This window comes from Saccostrea echinata, unplaced genomic scaffold (assembly GCF_033153115.1).
Source record: "Saccostrea echinata isolate AGI-Se365-2 ecotype Australia unplaced genomic scaffold, CSIRO_AGI_Sech_v1 ptg000054l, whole genome shotgun sequence".
In the NCBI taxonomy this organism is placed as follows: Eukaryota; Metazoa; Mollusca; class Bivalvia; order Ostreida; family Ostreidae; genus Saccostrea; species Saccostrea echinata.
In genome coordinates this window covers 17629316-17648741 of record NW_026889803.1, presented here as the reverse complement: position 1 = coordinate 17648741, position 19426 = coordinate 17629316, and the positions used below count along the sequence as shown (strand labels likewise).

Genomic DNA, 19426 nt, shown 5'->3' with positions numbered 1-19426 from the left:
GGACTTGGGACGAAATATGGATATTGTGAATGCCAAAGAATTTAAATTGCCAACAGAATTCTTAATGGTCTTTTGAAGCAACGTATGCAAGAGGGTCTTTCTCGCCCAACTACCCATAGAGATATCATTAGTGATGATGATCTAAAATTAATTGCAACTAATATTAACAAGAGGCCCAAAGGCCTTAGCGGTCACCTGAGTACCCTACAACAATTTAGAGGATCCATAAACTGATATATGAAGCTTTGTTGCCCAAAAGCAAGAAAAATAGTATGAGTATCATCACCCAAATAATTGGTCTAGTATCTATCTCCCCCCCCCCCCATTTATCACTATTACCATGCAGACTAGTAACAAAATGTCTATTTTTTAACCATAAATTATTACTTCTCACATTGGCCTCTCTTGGCCTTTGAAGAACATTTAAAAAGATAAGTTATTTTTGTCTCACTTTTATTCATCTATTATTTCCAAGTCATTAAAACTATGAAAGTACTTTTTGAATTATACAATAAATATTCTTGCATAATTCTCTTATTCTATTACGCTTTCAAAAACATTATTTACATTGATTAATTATCAAAAGTAAATGGCAAAGGGGAATAACTTTGCTCAGCAGAATACAAGTTAATAGAGCCCTGGCCAGGACCAGAACACTTGACGTAATGGTCCAGGTGTTCAAAATTTTGGTAAAAATACCCTTGCATATTAAAACTTTTACTCTGTTTGCCTCGAACATCCCCAGAAGCATAGAAGAATTTCAAAGAAATGCATTTTCGCTATTATTAAATAAATAAAGCCCCACCCTTACACCAGAACATCTGACCCAGGGGCCATGAACTCACAATTCTGGAAGAAGCATCTTGCTCATCATATCTATACACTTGTTCTTTACTTTATAACCAGTAGTAAAAAATATTTTGAAAGAAATTATGCATTTTCACTATGTAATCAATAGAGCCCCCCCCCCCTTCCCCCTCACCAGAACCCCTGACCAAGGGGCCATGAATTTCACAATTTTGGAACAGGCACTCTTCCTTATCATAACCATGCACTTCCTTTGTTTGAAAAATACCCAAGAACAGAGAAGAAGATTTTTAAAGAATTTATGTCTTTTCCCTATATAATCAATAGAGCCTTGCCCTAACAACAGAACTCCTGACCCAGGGGCCATTAAATTCACAATTTCTGAAAAGGCAGCCATGCTCACCATCACTATGTTCTCAGTTAGTTTATTTAATACCGAGGAGCAGAGAAAATTTTCAAGAATTAATGTATTTTTCACTATATAATCAATAGAGCCGTACCCTAACACCAGAACCCCTGACCCAGGGTCCATGAAATTCACAATTTTGAAAGAGGCAACCATGCTTATCATAACTATGCTAAGCTAGTTTATTTAATACCCAGGAGCAGAGAAGATTTTCAAAGAATTAATGCAATTTTACTATATAATCAACAGAGCCCCGCCCTAACACCAGAACTCCTGACCCTTGGGCCATGAATTTCACAATTTGGAAGAGGCACTCTGGCTCTTCATAACTATGTACTTAGTTTATTTAATACCCAGGAGCAGAGAAGAAGATTTTCAAAGAAATAATGCACTTTCACTATATGATCTATTTTGCCCCACCCTAGCACCAGAACCCCTGACCCTGGGGCCATGAATTTCGCAATTTTGGTAGAGGGCTCAATTCTTATAACAATCATGCCAACAGTTTGACTGCTTGATGTCCAGGAGTAAAGAAGAAGATTTTTAAAGATTACATTATTTTTGATGGCTTTAGCCCCACCCCTCAGGGGGGCAGGGACCATGAAAATCACAAATTTTGTTTCCCTTCACCCATAGATGCTCTATGCTAAATTTGGTTGAAATTGGTTGAGCGGTTTCAGAGAAGAAGCTAAACATGTTCAAATGTTGACGCACGACGCACGCCGACGGACGAAAACGGATAGCAATAGGTCACCTGAGTGACTCAGGTGACCTAAAAATGCTGAAACAAACACCATCATCCTTGGACAATGTGTTTGGTTCAACCTTGCTACACACTTTGTTACAAGAGGAACTGATTTTTGTTTGTTTGTTTGAATGTTGTTTAACGTCCCTCTCGGGAATTTTCACTCATATGGAGACACCACCACTTGCCGGTGGAGAGCTGCAAATTTTGTCCTATACTCGGCACTTACGGCCATTGAGCAGTGAGGGATCTTTTTCGTGCCAGCACCTACTGCGACACGGGACCTCGGTTTATACGGTCTCATCCGAAGGACCGGTGTCCACGTCCCACAGTGGGATTCGAACCCGCGACGTAAGGATCAACTCCTTACTTCGCGACTCTAGAGCAGACGCTCTAACCACTGCGCCACGCGGGCGACTGAGTTTCACCATCAATTAAAAATTAAATCATTCATGTTCAAATATGATAATTTTGGCGAGTATGCAGTTCTGAACCATGAAGTAAAACAAAAAAAAAAACTTCCAAGGTGGTTTGGGTGCAGAAGAAGCTCCAAACGCATGTACGCCACAGGATCAGAAATATGCCCTATAAAAATGTTAAAGCTGTTGATTAAGAAAACTGATGTCACTTCAACTCACCTTTTTAACCAATACAACAAGGCTGCAGTTGAATTCCCATCTATCACATCCACATGGTTTCTAAACTAACCCCTGGCAAAAAGAACATTTACCAACTTTTTGTCCGAAATTTGCAAATTTGCCAAAACCAGTAAAATCTATACTCCACATTGAGGGCAACCTCAATACAACACATGAACAACGCTGGTCATGAAACAAGGCACATTATGTTTATGTCAGGGCATAGAAATGAATCTTCCATAATATCATACAATAGACACTGTTCAACACAGCAGAAAAAGGCACTCAGTGCTACACTTTCAAAAGTGACAGATGAAAACTTACCAAGACAAGAGACATCAAATGCTGAGCCAGTTCTCGATGATAGCTCGGTTCCAATGTCAGCACCTCTTTCCTCTGACGTTGTTTCCTATGGAATCCTAAACATGCTAAACAAATGATGATAAATATCCAACGCTCAAGCTTATCAGTTACCGAAACAGAACAAACTCAAGGAATCATGACACATTCAACATTTCACGGGTGCACATTCCACTTCGTTTCAAAATGACTGACCATGCTGATGGTCTGATCACTAGCGTTGTCATATTTACACATTCACCCTCCGGAAACATTTTTCGTGTATAAACCAAGTTTTGTTGAATATTCTTTATTTTCGTTTGTTTCTTGAAGTCTACTGATTAAATTTTGAAATGAATTATCATTATACTAAATAATAATCAATTAATTATGATCTATCACTTTTCGAACCAGCGAGATCGGCATACGCCAGTGATCCTCCCCCGGTCAAATGAAGTAACAAGCCGGGTTACCAAAGGTCAAGCGGCGCATTCGGCGTACGCCGGTTTAACAAATGAAGTTCCACCTCGAAAATCAAATATAGTTAAGCAAAGAAGCTATTTCAGTCAAACTCAATGAAAAATTTGGAACTGAAAATGAAATTAAATCCTCAATAAGAGTGATTTAATTGAAGTTAAACTAAATGGCATCATGAAAGTTGGAAGTGATGGAATTAATGTAGTTGGGAAAATAGAAAAGAAAATGACACCTATGATAGTGGATACCGAGGCTAGTGTAAAACTACTCAGCTATAATAGTTTGCCAGATATCTGGGTAACGATTAATTGACACCATCTTCAATCAACTTGACATCGGCGAATGGGCAAACTATTTTGATTCAAGGAGAGATTCCATTATATATAAGCTTGGGAAAGGATACTGTTACCCACAATGTGTTGGTAGCAGATAGCCTTAATGATTGTAAATAAGAATAGATTTTATGGCAACAAGTGACATTACTTATGGAAAAGAAATTGAAAGTTAAGGATAAAAGGATCCCTTGTTTTGATATAGGAGAAATGAAAATCCTAGTTAGCAAAAAGAAGAGCTTTATGTAAGATAACATGGAAAATTTTAGTGTATCTAGACGACATCATTATTCTTTAAAAACTTTTGACAGCACTTTGACAATAAGACAAGTTTTCACTGGACACACCGTCACGGTAGCTCAGTCGGTAGAGCGATAAAAAATTAGGTAGCAAACTGTTCCTTCGCCAAGCGCTCGGCACTACGAGTCCTTCGGATGAGACCTTAAAAACTGAGGCCCCGTGTCACGACAGGCGTTGGCACGATAAAGATCCCTAACTGCCAAATGACCCAGAGTGCAGAGTAAAGGTCTAAATTTGAAGCCCTTCACCGGTATATGGTGCGGTCTCGCATGAGACGTTAAACAACATACAATCAATTACTAGACTACATGAAGCTACTTTGAAAATGAGTCCAAAGTAGTACATTTCTACAGAGAGAAGTTTCATTCCTTGGACATATTGTAAATGAACACGGGATATCATCTGACCCATCAAAAATTGAAGCAGTGAAAAATTGGCCTATTCCCTGAAATGTTAGGGATGCAAGATGTTTTCTCTGTTCCTACTACAAGATATTTGTAAACATATTTATGGATATTGCCTAACCTTTGAATAAATTGAAAGAATCCCGAAAAAAAGTAAAGGAACCCAACTGTCAAGATGCATTCGACAAACTAAAGTAAGCTCTTATTAGCTCTTACATCTTATCATTTCCTAAGGATGAAAGTCTGTTCAACCTGGACACAGACGCCTCCCATACAGATTTAGGGGAAGTTCTTTCCCGAGAACAAATAGGGGTTTTCAAGGTCACAAGTTTTTTTTTGTTTTGTTTTTTTTTTTGAAGCATAACATTAAGTACAACTGAAAGGCGCTTTTGTGTAACTAGAAGAGAACTATGAGCAATAATGAAATCAGTTAAACATTTCCATCATTATCTATATATCAAACCTTTCAAGATACGAACTGCTCATGGATCATTGACATGGTTATTAAACTTCAAAAACCCAAAAGGTCAATTAGCACAATGGTTCGAATCACTGTCATCCTATGACTTTAAGATCGAACATCGAGTAGGTCGGTCACATAATAATGCGTATTGCCTTATCTCATAGTCATTGTGTCGACCAGGCTTGGCTTTCTCGAAAAAAAAATCAAGTTAAATCTCAGACTTAGGTTTGAGTTTTTACTCAAATATATGAGAAAAATCTCAAATTTGAGAAAACTCAAAATATTGCATTTCGCGAAAAAAAACTTAAGGAGGTTGGATCCTGCCATCAAAAGTAATGAGAATTTTTTATCAAGTATATTTTTAGAACTTATACACATAGCTTAATTAAAAATGAAAACAAAAGATGGGGGTCAATGCACTTCTTTTGGCGCTACAGAGCATTTAGTTTGACCTTTTTGCACTGTAAATACGTCTTACACATAAATCAATTTGTAAAGTTTTTCCTCTTATATTTTTTTATTCAAATAAATTATGGGAACAAACACAGTTTTATTTCATCTTGAATAGACACATTAAAATTTGTGACAACTAAAAAAATTTCAAATTACTCCGCATGTTCAATTATTTGACCTTTTTGCACTCAAAAAATTTCATTTTTCTGGCCTTAAAAATTTAACAAGCAAAAAAATCATTTGAAAGTAATGACATTTTACTGAATTTAAAAAGAATGGTTAAAAGTATTTTATATATTCAGAAAAGACAATAAAAAGTGGTGGTCTGTGATGTTAATTTTTAGATATTACTACGATAGTGCTAATTTTAAGCTTAAAATAGGGAAATTTTCACAATATATTTTCACAATATATTTGCTATATTGATCAAATATAATGATAGAATTCACGACAGTTTATTTGATATATAATTTAGGACAAGTATAAAACAGTTCACTACACACAAAAAAAACTCTGTGTGCAGACTGCATGTAAAAATAGGAATCCAAACTTAACATACTTTAAATACTTCGAAAGAGAAAAAATGATGATTTCTTCTAAAAAACCTTCCGCCACAAAATAAAGTTCCTCACTTAATGCTTTTGGTATGGAATTATATCATGGAGTTTTAACTGAATATAAATTAATTGGCATTGTAGAATTCAAATTTATTGTAAGAATTAAATTTTTATGCAGAATTTTTGAAATATAGGATAAGATTTAAATCTGCTCAAAAGCTCAGGAGCGAACCTCGTTAAGTTTTCTTTACCTTACTAAAACTGAGAACAAACCTCTTTAGTAGACTTAAGTATTAAAAGAATCTCAGATATGGCAGTGAACAACAGACGGCAGCGTCGTAGAAGTCGGCATAGGCAGAGAGTCGCACACAACAGGCTTGTTGATCGTGATAATCCATTAGAATTAATCCCAGAGGGGAGAATTTTCAAACGCTATCGTTTCCACCTGGACACAATTTTGTTCGTGGTCAATTTAATAAAACGATTTCTTGAGAGAGATACTCTGAGAAGTTGTGCAATCACTACTCTTCTACAAGTTATGGCTACACTAAGATTTCTCGCCAAAGGAGGGGGGAGGGGTATTCCTTCGTCGCCGACACATTTGATATTCTGTCCCCTTCCACTGTGTTGGGCAGTTAAAGATGTATATCCAGTCTTTTATCCAGACACAGATGCACTGTGTCTGGTGTCAAGACAATTTATGCGGATATCAGTAAGACAAGAAGCTGATGAAGTGAAAAAAAACATTTCTATTCCATAGCAGGTACACAACAAAACAAGGGAAGTAATCACAGAACAAATGTGTGCGAGTTACATCGTACCATAAACCCTTCGAATCAGTAAAACAATCAAGCCGTGTTTTGTTTTCACATGCATCTTACACTTTGTTGCAATGAAAACTAAAAAAAAAAATGACCAAAATAAGAAACAAGAGGCCCATGGGCCACATCGCTCACCTGAGCACATTGGCTAGGGGAAAAAAAAAGCAAAAATCAGTTAAGTATTGAAAAGTTAAGGGGGGGGGGTTGAATTTTAAACTACCTGATGATGCTTTCATATCAATATTACAAATGGCATTGCTGTTCTTGAGCAGAAGAATTTTTCCCATATATTCATTTGTAAAAATTTGATCCCCCATTGGCCCCGGGGTCCCTCGTTTGAACAAATTTCATTCCACAGTACCCAAGGATGCCTCCATATCAATTTTACTAATCATGGCTTTTCTGTTCTTGAGGAAAAGATTTTTTCCTGTATATTTCTATGTAAAACTTTGATCCCCCATTGTGGCCCAACCCTACCCCCGGGGTCATGATTTGAACAAATTTGAATCTACACTACCTGAGGATGCTTCCATATAAATATGACCAATCATGGCTTTGCTGTTCTTAACAAGAAGATTTTAAAGATATTTTCCTATATATTTCTATGTAAAACTTTGATCCCCCATTGTGGCCCCACCCTATCCCCAGGGATCATGATTAAACAAACTTGAATCTACACTACCTGAGGATGCTTCCATATAAATATGACTAATTATGGCTTTGCTGTTCTTAAGAAGAAGATTTTTAAAGATATTTTCCTATGTATTTCTATGTAAAACTTTGATCCCCCATTGTGGCCCCACCCTATCCCCGGGGGTCATGATTTAAACAAACTTGAATCTAAACTACCTGAGGATGCCTCCATATAAATATGACCAATCATGGCTTTGCTGTTCTTAAGAAGAAGATTTTTTAAAATATTTTCCTATATATTTCTATTTAAAACTTTGATCCCCCATTGTGGCCGCACCCTACCCCCGGGGGTCATGATTCGAACAAACTTGAATCTGCACTACCTGAGGATGCTTCCATATAAATAGTCACCGATCACGGCTTTGTTGTTCTTAAGAAGAAGATTTTTTAAAATATTTTCCTAAATATTTCTATGTAAAACTTTGATCCCCCATTGTGGCCCCACCCTACCCCCGGGGGTCATGATTTGAACAAATTTCATTCTACACTACCCAAGGATGCCTCCATATCAAATTTACTAATGCAGGCTTTTCTGTTCCTGAGAAAAAGATTTTTTCCTGTATATTTCTATGTAAAACTTTGATCCCCCATTGTGGCCCCACCCTATCCTCAGGGGTCATGATTTGAAGAAACTTGAATCTACACTACCTGAGGATGCTTCCATATAAATATGACTAATCATGGCTTTGCTGTTCATAAGAAGAAGATTTTTAAAGATATTTTCCTATATATTTCTATGTAAAACTTTGATCCCCCATTGTGGCCCCAACCTACCCCCGGGGGTCATGATTTGAACAAACTTGAATCTACACTACCTGAGGATGTTTCCACATAAGTTTCATCTTTCCTGGCCCAGTGGTTCTTGAGAAGAAGATTTTTAAATGATGCCATTATTTTTTCACTAATTCCTAATTATCTCCCCTTGAAAGAGGGCGTGGCCCTTCATTTGAACAAACTTGAATCCCCTTCACCCAAGGATACTTTGTGGCAAGTTTGGTTGAATTTGGCCCAGTGGTTCTTGAGAAGAAATCGAAAATGTGAAAAGTTTACAGATGGACGGACGGACAGACGGTCGACGTACAAAAAGTGATCAGAAAAGCTCACTTGAGCCTTTGGCTCAGGTGAGCTAAAAAAAAAAAGATATGGAACGATTTTTATTTACGCCATCATGTACACATAATTAGCCAAAAACATAAATTGGAAAGGCGGGATTCAAAGGCACCTGAAGTTTGGATCGACCCCCAATATTAATTTTAAAAATCGTAAGAACTCAAAATTTCTCAAGTATATATTTCCCAATCATTCATACCCATATGTCCTTCCATGCAAGCAGATTGTACTCTTTCTTACGTTTAGAGATTGACCATTTATAGTATAAATAAGTTTATTATAACGTATACGTGCATACAAGGCCATTCTCTAAACTTAAGAAAAGTACAATCGTGCTTGTATGGAACGAAAAATGGATATGGTTGACTGGGAAATCTCATATTTTTGTAAAGTTAAAGGCTCTTACTTTTTTTTTAAATTACTGATTGATTGATTGTAGTTTTATCCCTTTGAGAATTTTTAACTCGTATAGAGACGTCACCATATACCGGTGAAGGGCTTCAAATTTACACCTTTACTCGGAGCTCAGGCCTATTGACCAGTGAGGGTTTTTTTTTTATCGTGCAAATGGGCCTCGGGTTTGAAAGTCTCATCTGAAGGACCTACAACTTTCACTTCAAAGTACCGAGCATCGTCGGAAACCCACGGCTGATTACGCTTCGTTCCTCTCTCCATCACCCGTGGGTCCATTCATACCAATTCGCTCGTTCTCATGAATAATTGAGGCAATTTAATTGGTCGCTCGAGGTACACCTACAGCGATATTGTCCAATCAGCAAGTTCCTTTCAAAGCACTTTATACTTCAAAATGGCGTCAATTGATCAAGTGGCTAGCGAACGATTTGGAATAAGCAAATTAAAGACATTTCAGAAAGATACACTAGAAAAGCTACTTGAAGGAAGGGATGTATATTTGTCTATGAAGACAGGGGGTGGGAAAAGCTTATGTTATCAAGCTTTTCAAGTGTTGTGGACTGAAAAACACCGCCTTCCCTGCAATGTGTTAGTGATATCCCCTCTTATTTCAATAATGAAAGAACAATGCGAGTTTTTGCAGTCACTTGGATTTACTGCAACATATATCGGTAGAAACTCAGAAGAAGATGCGCAGATAGCAGATGAGACGTTTCAGTTTTTATTTACCTCTCCGGAAGCGATATTGTCTGTTATTTCGTATAATATAGCTTGTAACACAAGCTTTAAGAAATTAATTGGTTACAAAGTTGGGTGTAAATTTCCGTACACCCGCCTTGAGCCGGGGGTAAATAACATGACATCAAAATGCATATAGATTCTCTCTAATCATGATAATAAAAAGCAGATATCATGACTTCACAATGCATTGTAGCATGTAGTAAATCTATCGATAGCTTAAAACACAGTTGATTGGACTTGTGTTTACAAAGAATTTATTTGGTTACATAGGAAATAAATTCGTTATTCAAAGGTGTACAGGGATTTACCTCGGGTTGTATTCCATACACCCTTCAGCCTCAGGGTGTATGGAATAAAACCCAGTGTAAATTCCTGTACACCCTTGATTGAACCTGGATAACTAATATTCTCATCAGCTTTTAAGAAATAAGACTCTTAAGACTTGCAAAATCATCAGGTGTAAATGTTCAAATGTTTAATTGCAGGGGTGAAAGTGGTACCAGAGGGGATGAACCTTTCAGAGTCTGGTATGGAACAATTGGAGAAGTACGATCACTGATACAGTGTCCTATTTTACTAATAACTGCAACTGCTAACAAGGCTGCTAGAGCTGACCTAAAGAAAAAGTTTGCCATGAATAATTGTTATGAAATGATTGACAATCCTGATCGAAACAATATAAAATTATTTATGAAAAAGGTCAAAAGTACTGTACCATTACCAGATTTATTTTTCTTTTTAATAAAATTTTTAAGGGAAAAGGGAACACTTTGTGGACGTTTTATTATTTTTTGACCTTCTATCAAGTTATGTGGTGATGTTTTTTGTGCATTTAGGATGGAAAAATCTCAGAACATTGATATGTATCATTCAAAAACAAATGAAACTGTAAAAGAAAATATAAAACAAGACATGCAGGATGCAAATGGCAAAATAAGAGTGTTGATAGCAACAAGTGCTGCAGGGATGGGGGTAAATTTTAAAGGTCTAAACAATGTAATTCATTTTGGTCCACTAAAAGATATGAATTCTTTTGTACAGCAATTAGGTAGAGCAGGGAGAGATGGCTCACAAACAAAAATGGCCTTATTTCTTTACAATTCAAGACAATGCAGAAATTTGGATGATGATATGAAAAGGTACATTGACAACACAGATACTTGCAGGAGGGAAGTAATGCTGTCTGCATATAACTATAATCCAGAAGAAGATAGAGTGAAACATTTATGTTGTGACATATGTACTGCTAGTTGCTTATGTGGTGAAGGAAATTGTAAAGACTATGAACACTCATGCATTTTTGAGGAACATGAAACATTTTCCGACTCTGATCTCAATAGTGAAAGTGACACCGATTCTTTTTAATGATAACCATGTGATGGACACTTTACTAGTAACCGTATTTGTTGCGTTATTCATCTTTACAAGATTTGCCAATTTTTGACCAGCTATTTTGATACTGTAATTCTGGACTACAGCATTTCAATGTAACCCTTGGTACCTGTCAAAGAAAATGTCAGATGACTGTCTTGTTTATTTGTGTAATTGATACCAAATATTAATGAAAGGAGAAAAATGTTAGATCTTGTTCCTTCCGTATTTTTTTAACTGAATCTTCTAAGTCAAATTCTTTTAAAATATACCCCATTTGTGTGAATTTTTTTTTTTACCAGATTATGCTAACATGAAAGATAATTGTTTGAATATGCAGGAAAATATATGTTGACATGCAACAAAAGTCATATTTAATTTCAGATAATAATGACTAACTTTAAACCATACATGACTTTTACATTCTTTTGAAAGTGTATGGTGACATTTTATTTAACTATGTAAACATGCAACTAAGTTGTGTCAACAATCGAGATGATTATTTTGAAATGCACGTTTTTCGTGCTACTTTATTTAAAATTAACAAAAATAAACCTGTTTGTAAGCATATTTACAATGCATATCATTTTGTTAATGTTAACATAATTAAGTCACATGCTAAGACATATGTTGTATGGCACCAAAATTAATTTTCCTGCATGCCAATATAGTGGTAGTGGTACAATTCAGCTTGTTTTATTGCATTACAATCAAGGCATAAATTTTGTCAGTTGTCAGGAACTCTTGCTCAAGAATAATGTCACAAAAATTGCACTTACAAGTTACCGTAATACTTCTTAAAGAGGCTGGGGGGTTGTGGCCATTTTTAGACTATATTGATCTCCTTTAGAAGAAGAGCTCCATATGAAGATATAGAAAATGATCAAATTTTAAAACTAAAATTTTTGAAATTTTTCTTTGCCAAATGATAGTTGACAGCTTAAGATATCGTATCTAAAGTTAAATCTGGTGATTAATTTGTGGTTAATTTGTTGACCCCCCAGCCTCCTTAAGTCTCATATCATATGTATCATGATTTAATCGGTGAACACATTTCATAAGCAATCAAACAGAAATATTTATTATTTCATGTACATATTGGCAATTTCTTTCTGTTTAATTATCCACTCATGTAAATCTACAGACTCAATACACTTGATCGGATCTTTAAACTTACTGAAACTTGACCAAGTGATGTCTTTGACAAAGGCTTTAGATCTTAGGAAGTTTATAACGGTCATGATGTCCTTTGTCTTATCAACCACTGGTCGACTGCTTTTGGATCGTGCTGTTTTTGTTGTTGACATAAGACCATCTTTTATAGCATCAATGACCTGTGTTGTCATACAGATGAGCGAATGCTCACTAGTAATACCCCCACTCTGATCTGAATGTTCCCTCTCATGTTGACATCAAATTTGCACAAGAGGCCCATGAGCCACAACGCTCACCTAAAGCAATGTAAAATTTGATCCCCCCCATTGTGGCCCCACCCTACCCCCGGGGGTCATGATTTGAACAAAGTTTAATCTACACTATGTAATGAAGGTTTCGCATAAGATTGAACTTTTATGGTTCTTGAGAAGACACCAAATTTTCACCAATTTTTAATTATCTCCCCTTGTAAGAGAGCGTGGCCCTTTATTTGAATAAACTTAAACCCCCTCCACCCAAGGATGCTTTGTGGCAAGTTTGGTTGAAATTGGCCCAGTGGTGGAGAAGAAGTCGAAAATGTGAAAAGGTTACAGACAGGTGGGTGAACTACAGACAAAATGTGATCAGAAAAGCTCACTTGAGCTTTCAGCTCAGGTGAGCTAAAAATGAATCCCACCATATGGCAAGCCTAAAGAAAGAATGTACTAAAGTATCAATCACCTGCGATGAGTAGTTGCTGACAAAACTGCGACAAAAATTTGTTACGGACAGACACACAGAACAGACACGTAAGGGTAAAATAGTATACCCCAGTCTCCTTCAGGCAGGGATATAATTACAATGGCATTAATGGTGAACTGAGCAAAATGTAATAACAAAATTCTGCTGGCAAAATTGTTGAACCAATGATTCTAAATTTGATTTCTTTTTAAAAGTTTTACACTAAAACCTCGAAAACTACATACTGCATATAGCCAATGTCAAGACATGAGCCCCTGGATCAGGGGTCAAAATTTTCACATTATTAAACTGATTAAAATGCTAGTACTAAATGTATGAGAATCTCAAGCAATGCAAGTAGTAATGTTGTAAACTTTCACATGCAGCTTGAAATAATGATGAAAACTAACAGAAAGAAATTGAAAACAAACTAGTTGTAAGAAATGGGTTTGGTTAGTGGGTACATTGTCAGAAACTCTTAATTTTTCAGATGCGTCAGTTTCCTATTCAAAGTTAGTTTCTGACAATGTACTAGTCGATGTTTGAATAAATCAACATTAATTCTGTAATCATAAACCAAAGGACAAGAAAACTCACTTTTATGAAACAACAACTGTTATTATAAACATAACTCCAAACTGTCAAACTCCCAATTGTTGATATATTATACCAGAAGGAAGTTCATTTTTCTATGTAGACCCTCTGGTCTGTGAATAACACCTAATAGGGACTCGTACTCAGAGGGGCTGTTCTGCATTGCTTCTTGGGCACTAAATGCCCTTTTGTTCGTCAAGACGTCCCCACCAAAAACTACCTTTTCCAAAACATTCTTGTCAGGATTATCCCTAACATGCGGAACAGCAAGTTGATGAACTTTTTGAAGAATTTCTATCATACCCTGTGAGCTATTCTCACTGGCCTCTATTAAATCACAGTTCAGAAAAACGGATTTCTTTCTCACCTGGTCCATGTACATGTGCTCAATATGCTTGGGAAAACTTGTTATATGTAACTGTAGGTATGGAACATAATGCATAAGTACACTAGCTACATGAAATTTGAAACTTGACATTAAAGAATTCAATTGTTTACTTGATGGGATCCAGTTTACAGTATTCAATGCTGCAAAATCCACAGGTGGTTCAAAGGGGACTTTAGATTCCTCAAAAGTGATTTGTTTCTCTTTAACCAAAACTAGAAACCAGTGTAAACTTTTCCTTTGGTTTTGCAAGCTCATTTTAGAAGGGGTAATTGTAATATCTAGATTGTCACCTAGTATTTCAATTGATCGCTGCTTTTTGTTAACTGCACCTGTATCCATTTCGTTCCCTGCACCATTTTCATCTCCCATCATATGTTTCCTTTCAACCTCCTCTACATAAAAAGTCATCAATGAATGTATCTGATTTTCTTGCTGCTTCAGAAGCTCCTTTTTTCTTTTTTCCTTTCTGTGAGACACTCACAGATGATGTTTGATTCTTAAGTATATCCCAAACATTGTTTACAAAAATATCATAAATATATATTATTACCTCTCTGTTCAAGCCACATTTCTGAAGAGTTAAACCAAGTATGTATTGCAGCTGATTGGAGGTCTGTGACCTCCCATACAAAAGAACAGCTATGGAAGAAAGCATCTGTGGTAGGTTTTTCTTCTCTTGCAAAGAAATAGCAGTACTGAAAACAGGTATGGTGCATTCAGTTGAAGCTTTTGGCTTGTACATTTCCAATCGAATTGTAAGTTTTTCATTGTTGGATGCATGTCCTTTGAACACATCACTATCGTTTTTGGAAACACTTTTATTTCATTCTGGATAACATTTTTAACAATGTCAAGCATTTCTTTTCTGTAATTTTCATTCTGACTGAAATTCCGAAGCACTGCTCTTGGTGAGGAATTGTTCAGCAATGATTTCAAAGCTGCCTGTTCATGTTCACCTTTGATAATCTTTAATCTTTCCACTCCATTATACTTCACAACTATCTGTATAATGATTAAGTATTCAATAGAATGCCTATTCAGTAGAGTTTATACAAATTACAATTATTGTATATCTTACATTCAATGTAAAAATGGTTAACATCAAACAACTGAAAAGCTAAAACAAATCATGAGCACTTAGAACATGTAGATACTTTAACTAACTACAACAAAAATCAGATTACATTGACATCAAACTCTTCCGACTGGTCTTTGGTTTGAGTAGATTTATCAACCTTCTTAATGTCATGACACTTTAAAGGTTCAACTTTTGGGGGGCTTGAGGAACCACGACTAACAAACTTTAGATGCTCAACTCGTTTTTTGCTTGAAGAACCAGGACTAACGAACAAGCCTTTCTTCACTCTCGATTTTGGAGTTGGGGTGAGCTTTATTGAACTGAACACTCGTTTTGTCCCTTTTGGTGTGGGTAATTTTTCAGGAAGTTTAAGACTTCGAACCCCTGGCATATCTTTTAAAGTGGAAATAAGCTTATCTCGTTCGTCTTTAATGCTAACTAACCTTGTTTTCAGGTCGTTGTTCAGTTTTTGAACGCGGTTGAGTTTATTGGCACAAATATTGCACGCAAATCCTTTAATGTCCGGAATGCACATGAGTTTAAATACTTCCCTGTACTGCTCCTGGCTTGTATATGACGACAGGGATCTGTAAGAACGGTCATGTATGATTTTTTCGCAGAGAGCACAACATTTACTGGGCGCAGCCATTGTTGTGCAAGCGAGGTTACAGTAATGCTACCTTTAAAACAGGAGAGTTCTAAACCTATAACGGCTAATTTGATTGGACAACAAATTTAATGAATATTTATGAGAAACGAGCGAATTGGTTTCAATGGACCCACGGGTGATAGAGAGAGGAACGAAGCGTAATCAGCCGTGGGTTTCGACGATGAGTACCGAGCGCCTGGCGAAGGAACAGTTGCTACCTATTTTTTTTTATCAACTTGGGTCAGTCGCGGCCGTTATTCGAACACACGACCTTCCGATCACGGAGCGAGCGCTCTACCGACTGAGCTACCGTGTCGGCCGGGGGGGGGGGGGGGGGGGGGTAGTGTATTGAAGTGTTATTTTGTTCTTAACACTCCATCAGGCAGATACGCTTTAAAGTAACACTTATTTGTATAACTCTCAAAAAAAAACTTAAAATTAATAAGAACATGAATTAATTATGTGATCCTTATATGGCCTGAGCTGTGAAATACATGTATAATTAAAGACGTACAACACACTGGGAGAGATAACTCTTGCAATTTCAATTAAACGTTTAACTTGACGTCAAATTTGACGTTTATAATAAAGCGTCAAAATGACGACCGAATCGATCCCGACGTAATTAAAAGAAAATGGGATTAGGGACTTGATGTGGTTTATTTAGAAATACCAAATCGTATCCTTGATTATTTGCGCTTTTGATTTCAAACCCGCCCCTCCCTCCATAAAAAGGGAAGAAAAGAAAGATTATGTCTTTAAATATCTTTAATTTTATATGAAACTCGTATCCGTGATCAGTATTAGAAGAACAATATTCTTTATCTTTTTTATGATACATTGCTTTCTTTTGTTACAGTTGGCTATGTAACATTCGCATTACCAGATCACGGGCCTATCTTAAAATTAAGAATTAGCCATATAAATGCTGTTTTGTTCTCCTTTTAAGAAAAAAAAGTTTTACAACCCGTTTCCAAAAGTTCACTGGTCAAAGAGGAACAACTCTAAAAATGTGGGAGATTTTCCCCTTCCCTTCTTGGGTTATTTCTTCCTGTTTGCCGAACAGTTATGAAGACACATCTACATTGATGAACTCAAGAACTGAAAACTATGATATATACTAAGTAAGTACCGAAAATGTAATAAAATTGTTTACTGAAATGGTCCGAATTCATGAATATCTTATATGCGGCAAACTGGCCATATCCGACCATCCAGATCTATGATCTACCACTGTAAACAATTTCAGTGCGCATTTTCCTCGAATCAAAACAAAACGTTTGATACATGTATCACTGTACATGAATATTTTGACACATGAATAATTTAAACATAGATGGAGAATTTACAGTTTGATATATTGAAGTTAATGTAGACGAATACGATATTTCATTTATCTATAGAAGCAAAAGAAGGATGCGTACAAACGTTTGATACATGTATCACTGTACATGAATAGTTTGACACATGAATAATTTAAACATAGATGGAGAATTTACAGTTTGATATATTGAAGTTAATGTAGACGAATACGATATTTCATTTATCTATAGAAGCAAAAGAAGGATGCGTACAAGTGTGTGTGTGTGTGTGTGGGGGGGGGTACTTTTAGACCCCTCTCTTGTTTGAAATAAATAAGAAACAATATATTCCATTTACCAGTCTGTTTATCATAGAAGAGTTGAATTTTCAACATCGTGCGTTCACTTTTAATGAAAAATGAGATTAAAATTCAATGTAAGTTGAATTCATACGCAGGTATAAAATGCATTTCAGCCATGTGTATGGACTAAATATCGGACACCTGGAATTAATTAGAGAAAGAGTTTTACTTTTATTCTAGTAGTTGACAGTTTAACTCTTATTCTAGTTGTCAGAATTTTAATCTGCATGAATGAATGAATTGGTACTTCAGGGATTTAAGAGATTAAATATATATCTCGAGGGTAACCTATGTTTCATCAAGTTCATCAAAAAGGGGGAGGCTTCGTCATAAATTGCCTATACATCTGCATTTCAATGAACTGAAAAGTTTTAAGAACTCTGATATATAATGTAAATAATTTTCTTAAAGCAAAAAATATTTTCTAGCTTGGAATTTTTCATGTGTATTTGTAGATCTAACAATGTTTTCGTCCAACGTCTAAAAGACGCTTGAGAAACATGACTTAAGGAGAAAAGGGAGGGGGGGTGATTTTTTTCCGCTATAAATTCAAAACGGCTCGTTTAAAAAGATTGCAAAAAATTATCAAGATTACTTTTGTAACCAGTTATATGAAAAAAGCATTTTTTCCATAATTAAACGATAGGTTTTTTCATAAAAAAATATTTAAATTAAAAAATATGCATTTTTTAGGGCTAAAATGAACCATAGTTTTTCAGTTTAAGTTCAAAAATATTTTGCCAATGTGTACCTCTACAAAAATACTTTATTTGTGTGGTTAATGGTTTTATGAATGAGTCGATGAAATTTGACAGCCAGACTAGCTAAACTTTTTTGATAATCAAGGATTTTACAGCTAGCCGATTGAAAATTTCTTCTCTGCTTGAACAACCAATGGGAGGTAACTTTTGGAACTTCCTGCCCAAATACGACCCGAACGATTTTGTCCAAAATGTGCATACACATTGTATATATAGTCATGTATAATATATACAAAAATAGCGAAAATTAAACGACAGGAAATTTTAGTGGTGTGTTGTACGTCCTTAAATACAAGGAAATGAAGAATCGTTTTGCCCATTATCTGCTTCAAGAAAAATTATTATAAACTGCATTTTTATCGGGGGTTGGGTGATGTGTTTCATTCTCAAAATCTTTTCGTGTTACGTAAATTTGCACTTCCAATATTGAAATTACGGTGATTAAATGTTAACAACTAATTGTTTGTCGGTCAAGACAGAGAATTTTCCAGTATAAAACACGCATTTCCTTTTGGAAAAAAGTCATCGAACTTAACCAAAACTGAACTGCACGTCAAACAAGTATACCTGTATCTCAATAATTAGTCTACCTTTCAGTTTTTAAATACGATTGATTGACAGAAGTAGAGAAAATTTTTTGACAAGTGTACATGGTTCTTATCCTCATTTGATAAAACACATTTCTCTACGTTATACAACTATTTATCCTTAAATACTTGACGGCGATTTTTTTTAACAGCCTTTGTTCACGCAGTTATAAACTACATAAACAAAACACAAAATTTGTCATCTTGCGAAAAATATTCTCACCGAATAATAATTATGCGTAGAACATACATTGTACGGTGAAATTCTGGTGATTTTTCGCTTACAGGTACATCATACTTCCGATAACCACGAAACAACAATGAACCATTTCAACTATAGGGTACATATATGTATTTGGAATATATAAGGGGCGGGGTTTATAGGCGGCAAGGTGAAACGGGGTCCGCTTTACGCTTGAGTGAAAGCGAATGCCGGGTTAACTCTAGCGTACCCAAAGCTGACCCCGAGCGAACGCACAGCGAACCCAGATTTTCAAATAGCGAACCCGGTGGGGTGGGTTCGCTTTTGCAGGTTCTCTCTGGTGTTAGATACTGTATATATTCAGTTTATAAATTGAAACATTGTTCAAAATTTTAATTGACATGATTATAATGTTTTTATATTATTACATATATATATGACATAGTTCCAAAGGAACCTACGACACACAGGTCCAAAGCTTTAATTGTGCACTGTGTAACGGCAGAGAGTTCACCAATCGAATTCATGCCGAGCGTCATCTCGCAGCAACACACTCTG

The 19426-nt window shown here is 35.9% G+C and overlaps 1 protein-coding gene and 2 pseudogenes across 1 annotated transcript; 1 reads left to right on the top strand and 2 right to left on the bottom strand.

Moving 5' to 3' along the window:
* Positions 1-9353: 9353 nt before the first annotated feature.
* Positions 9354-11065, top strand: LOC133204685 (uncharacterized; annotated as a pseudogene).
* Positions 11066-13610: 2545 nt separating this feature from the next.
* Positions 13611-14297, bottom strand: LOC133204684 (uncharacterized). Its single transcript, XM_061340427.1, has one exon. The coding sequence runs from the start codon at positions 14295-14297 to the stop codon at positions 13611-13613; it is 687 nt and encodes a 228-aa protein (XP_061196411.1).
* Positions 14298-14310: 13 nt separating this feature from the next.
* Positions 14311-15655, bottom strand: LOC133204682 (uncharacterized; annotated as a pseudogene).
* Between the last annotated feature and the right edge of the window lie 3771 nt (positions 15656-19426).

Bases quoted from the DNA above. Each gene is read 5' to 3' on its own strand.
- LOC133204684 (XM_061340427.1), bottom strand. From the start codon at position 14,297: ATGGGAGATGAAAATGGTGCAGGGAACGAAATGGATACAGGTGCAGTT.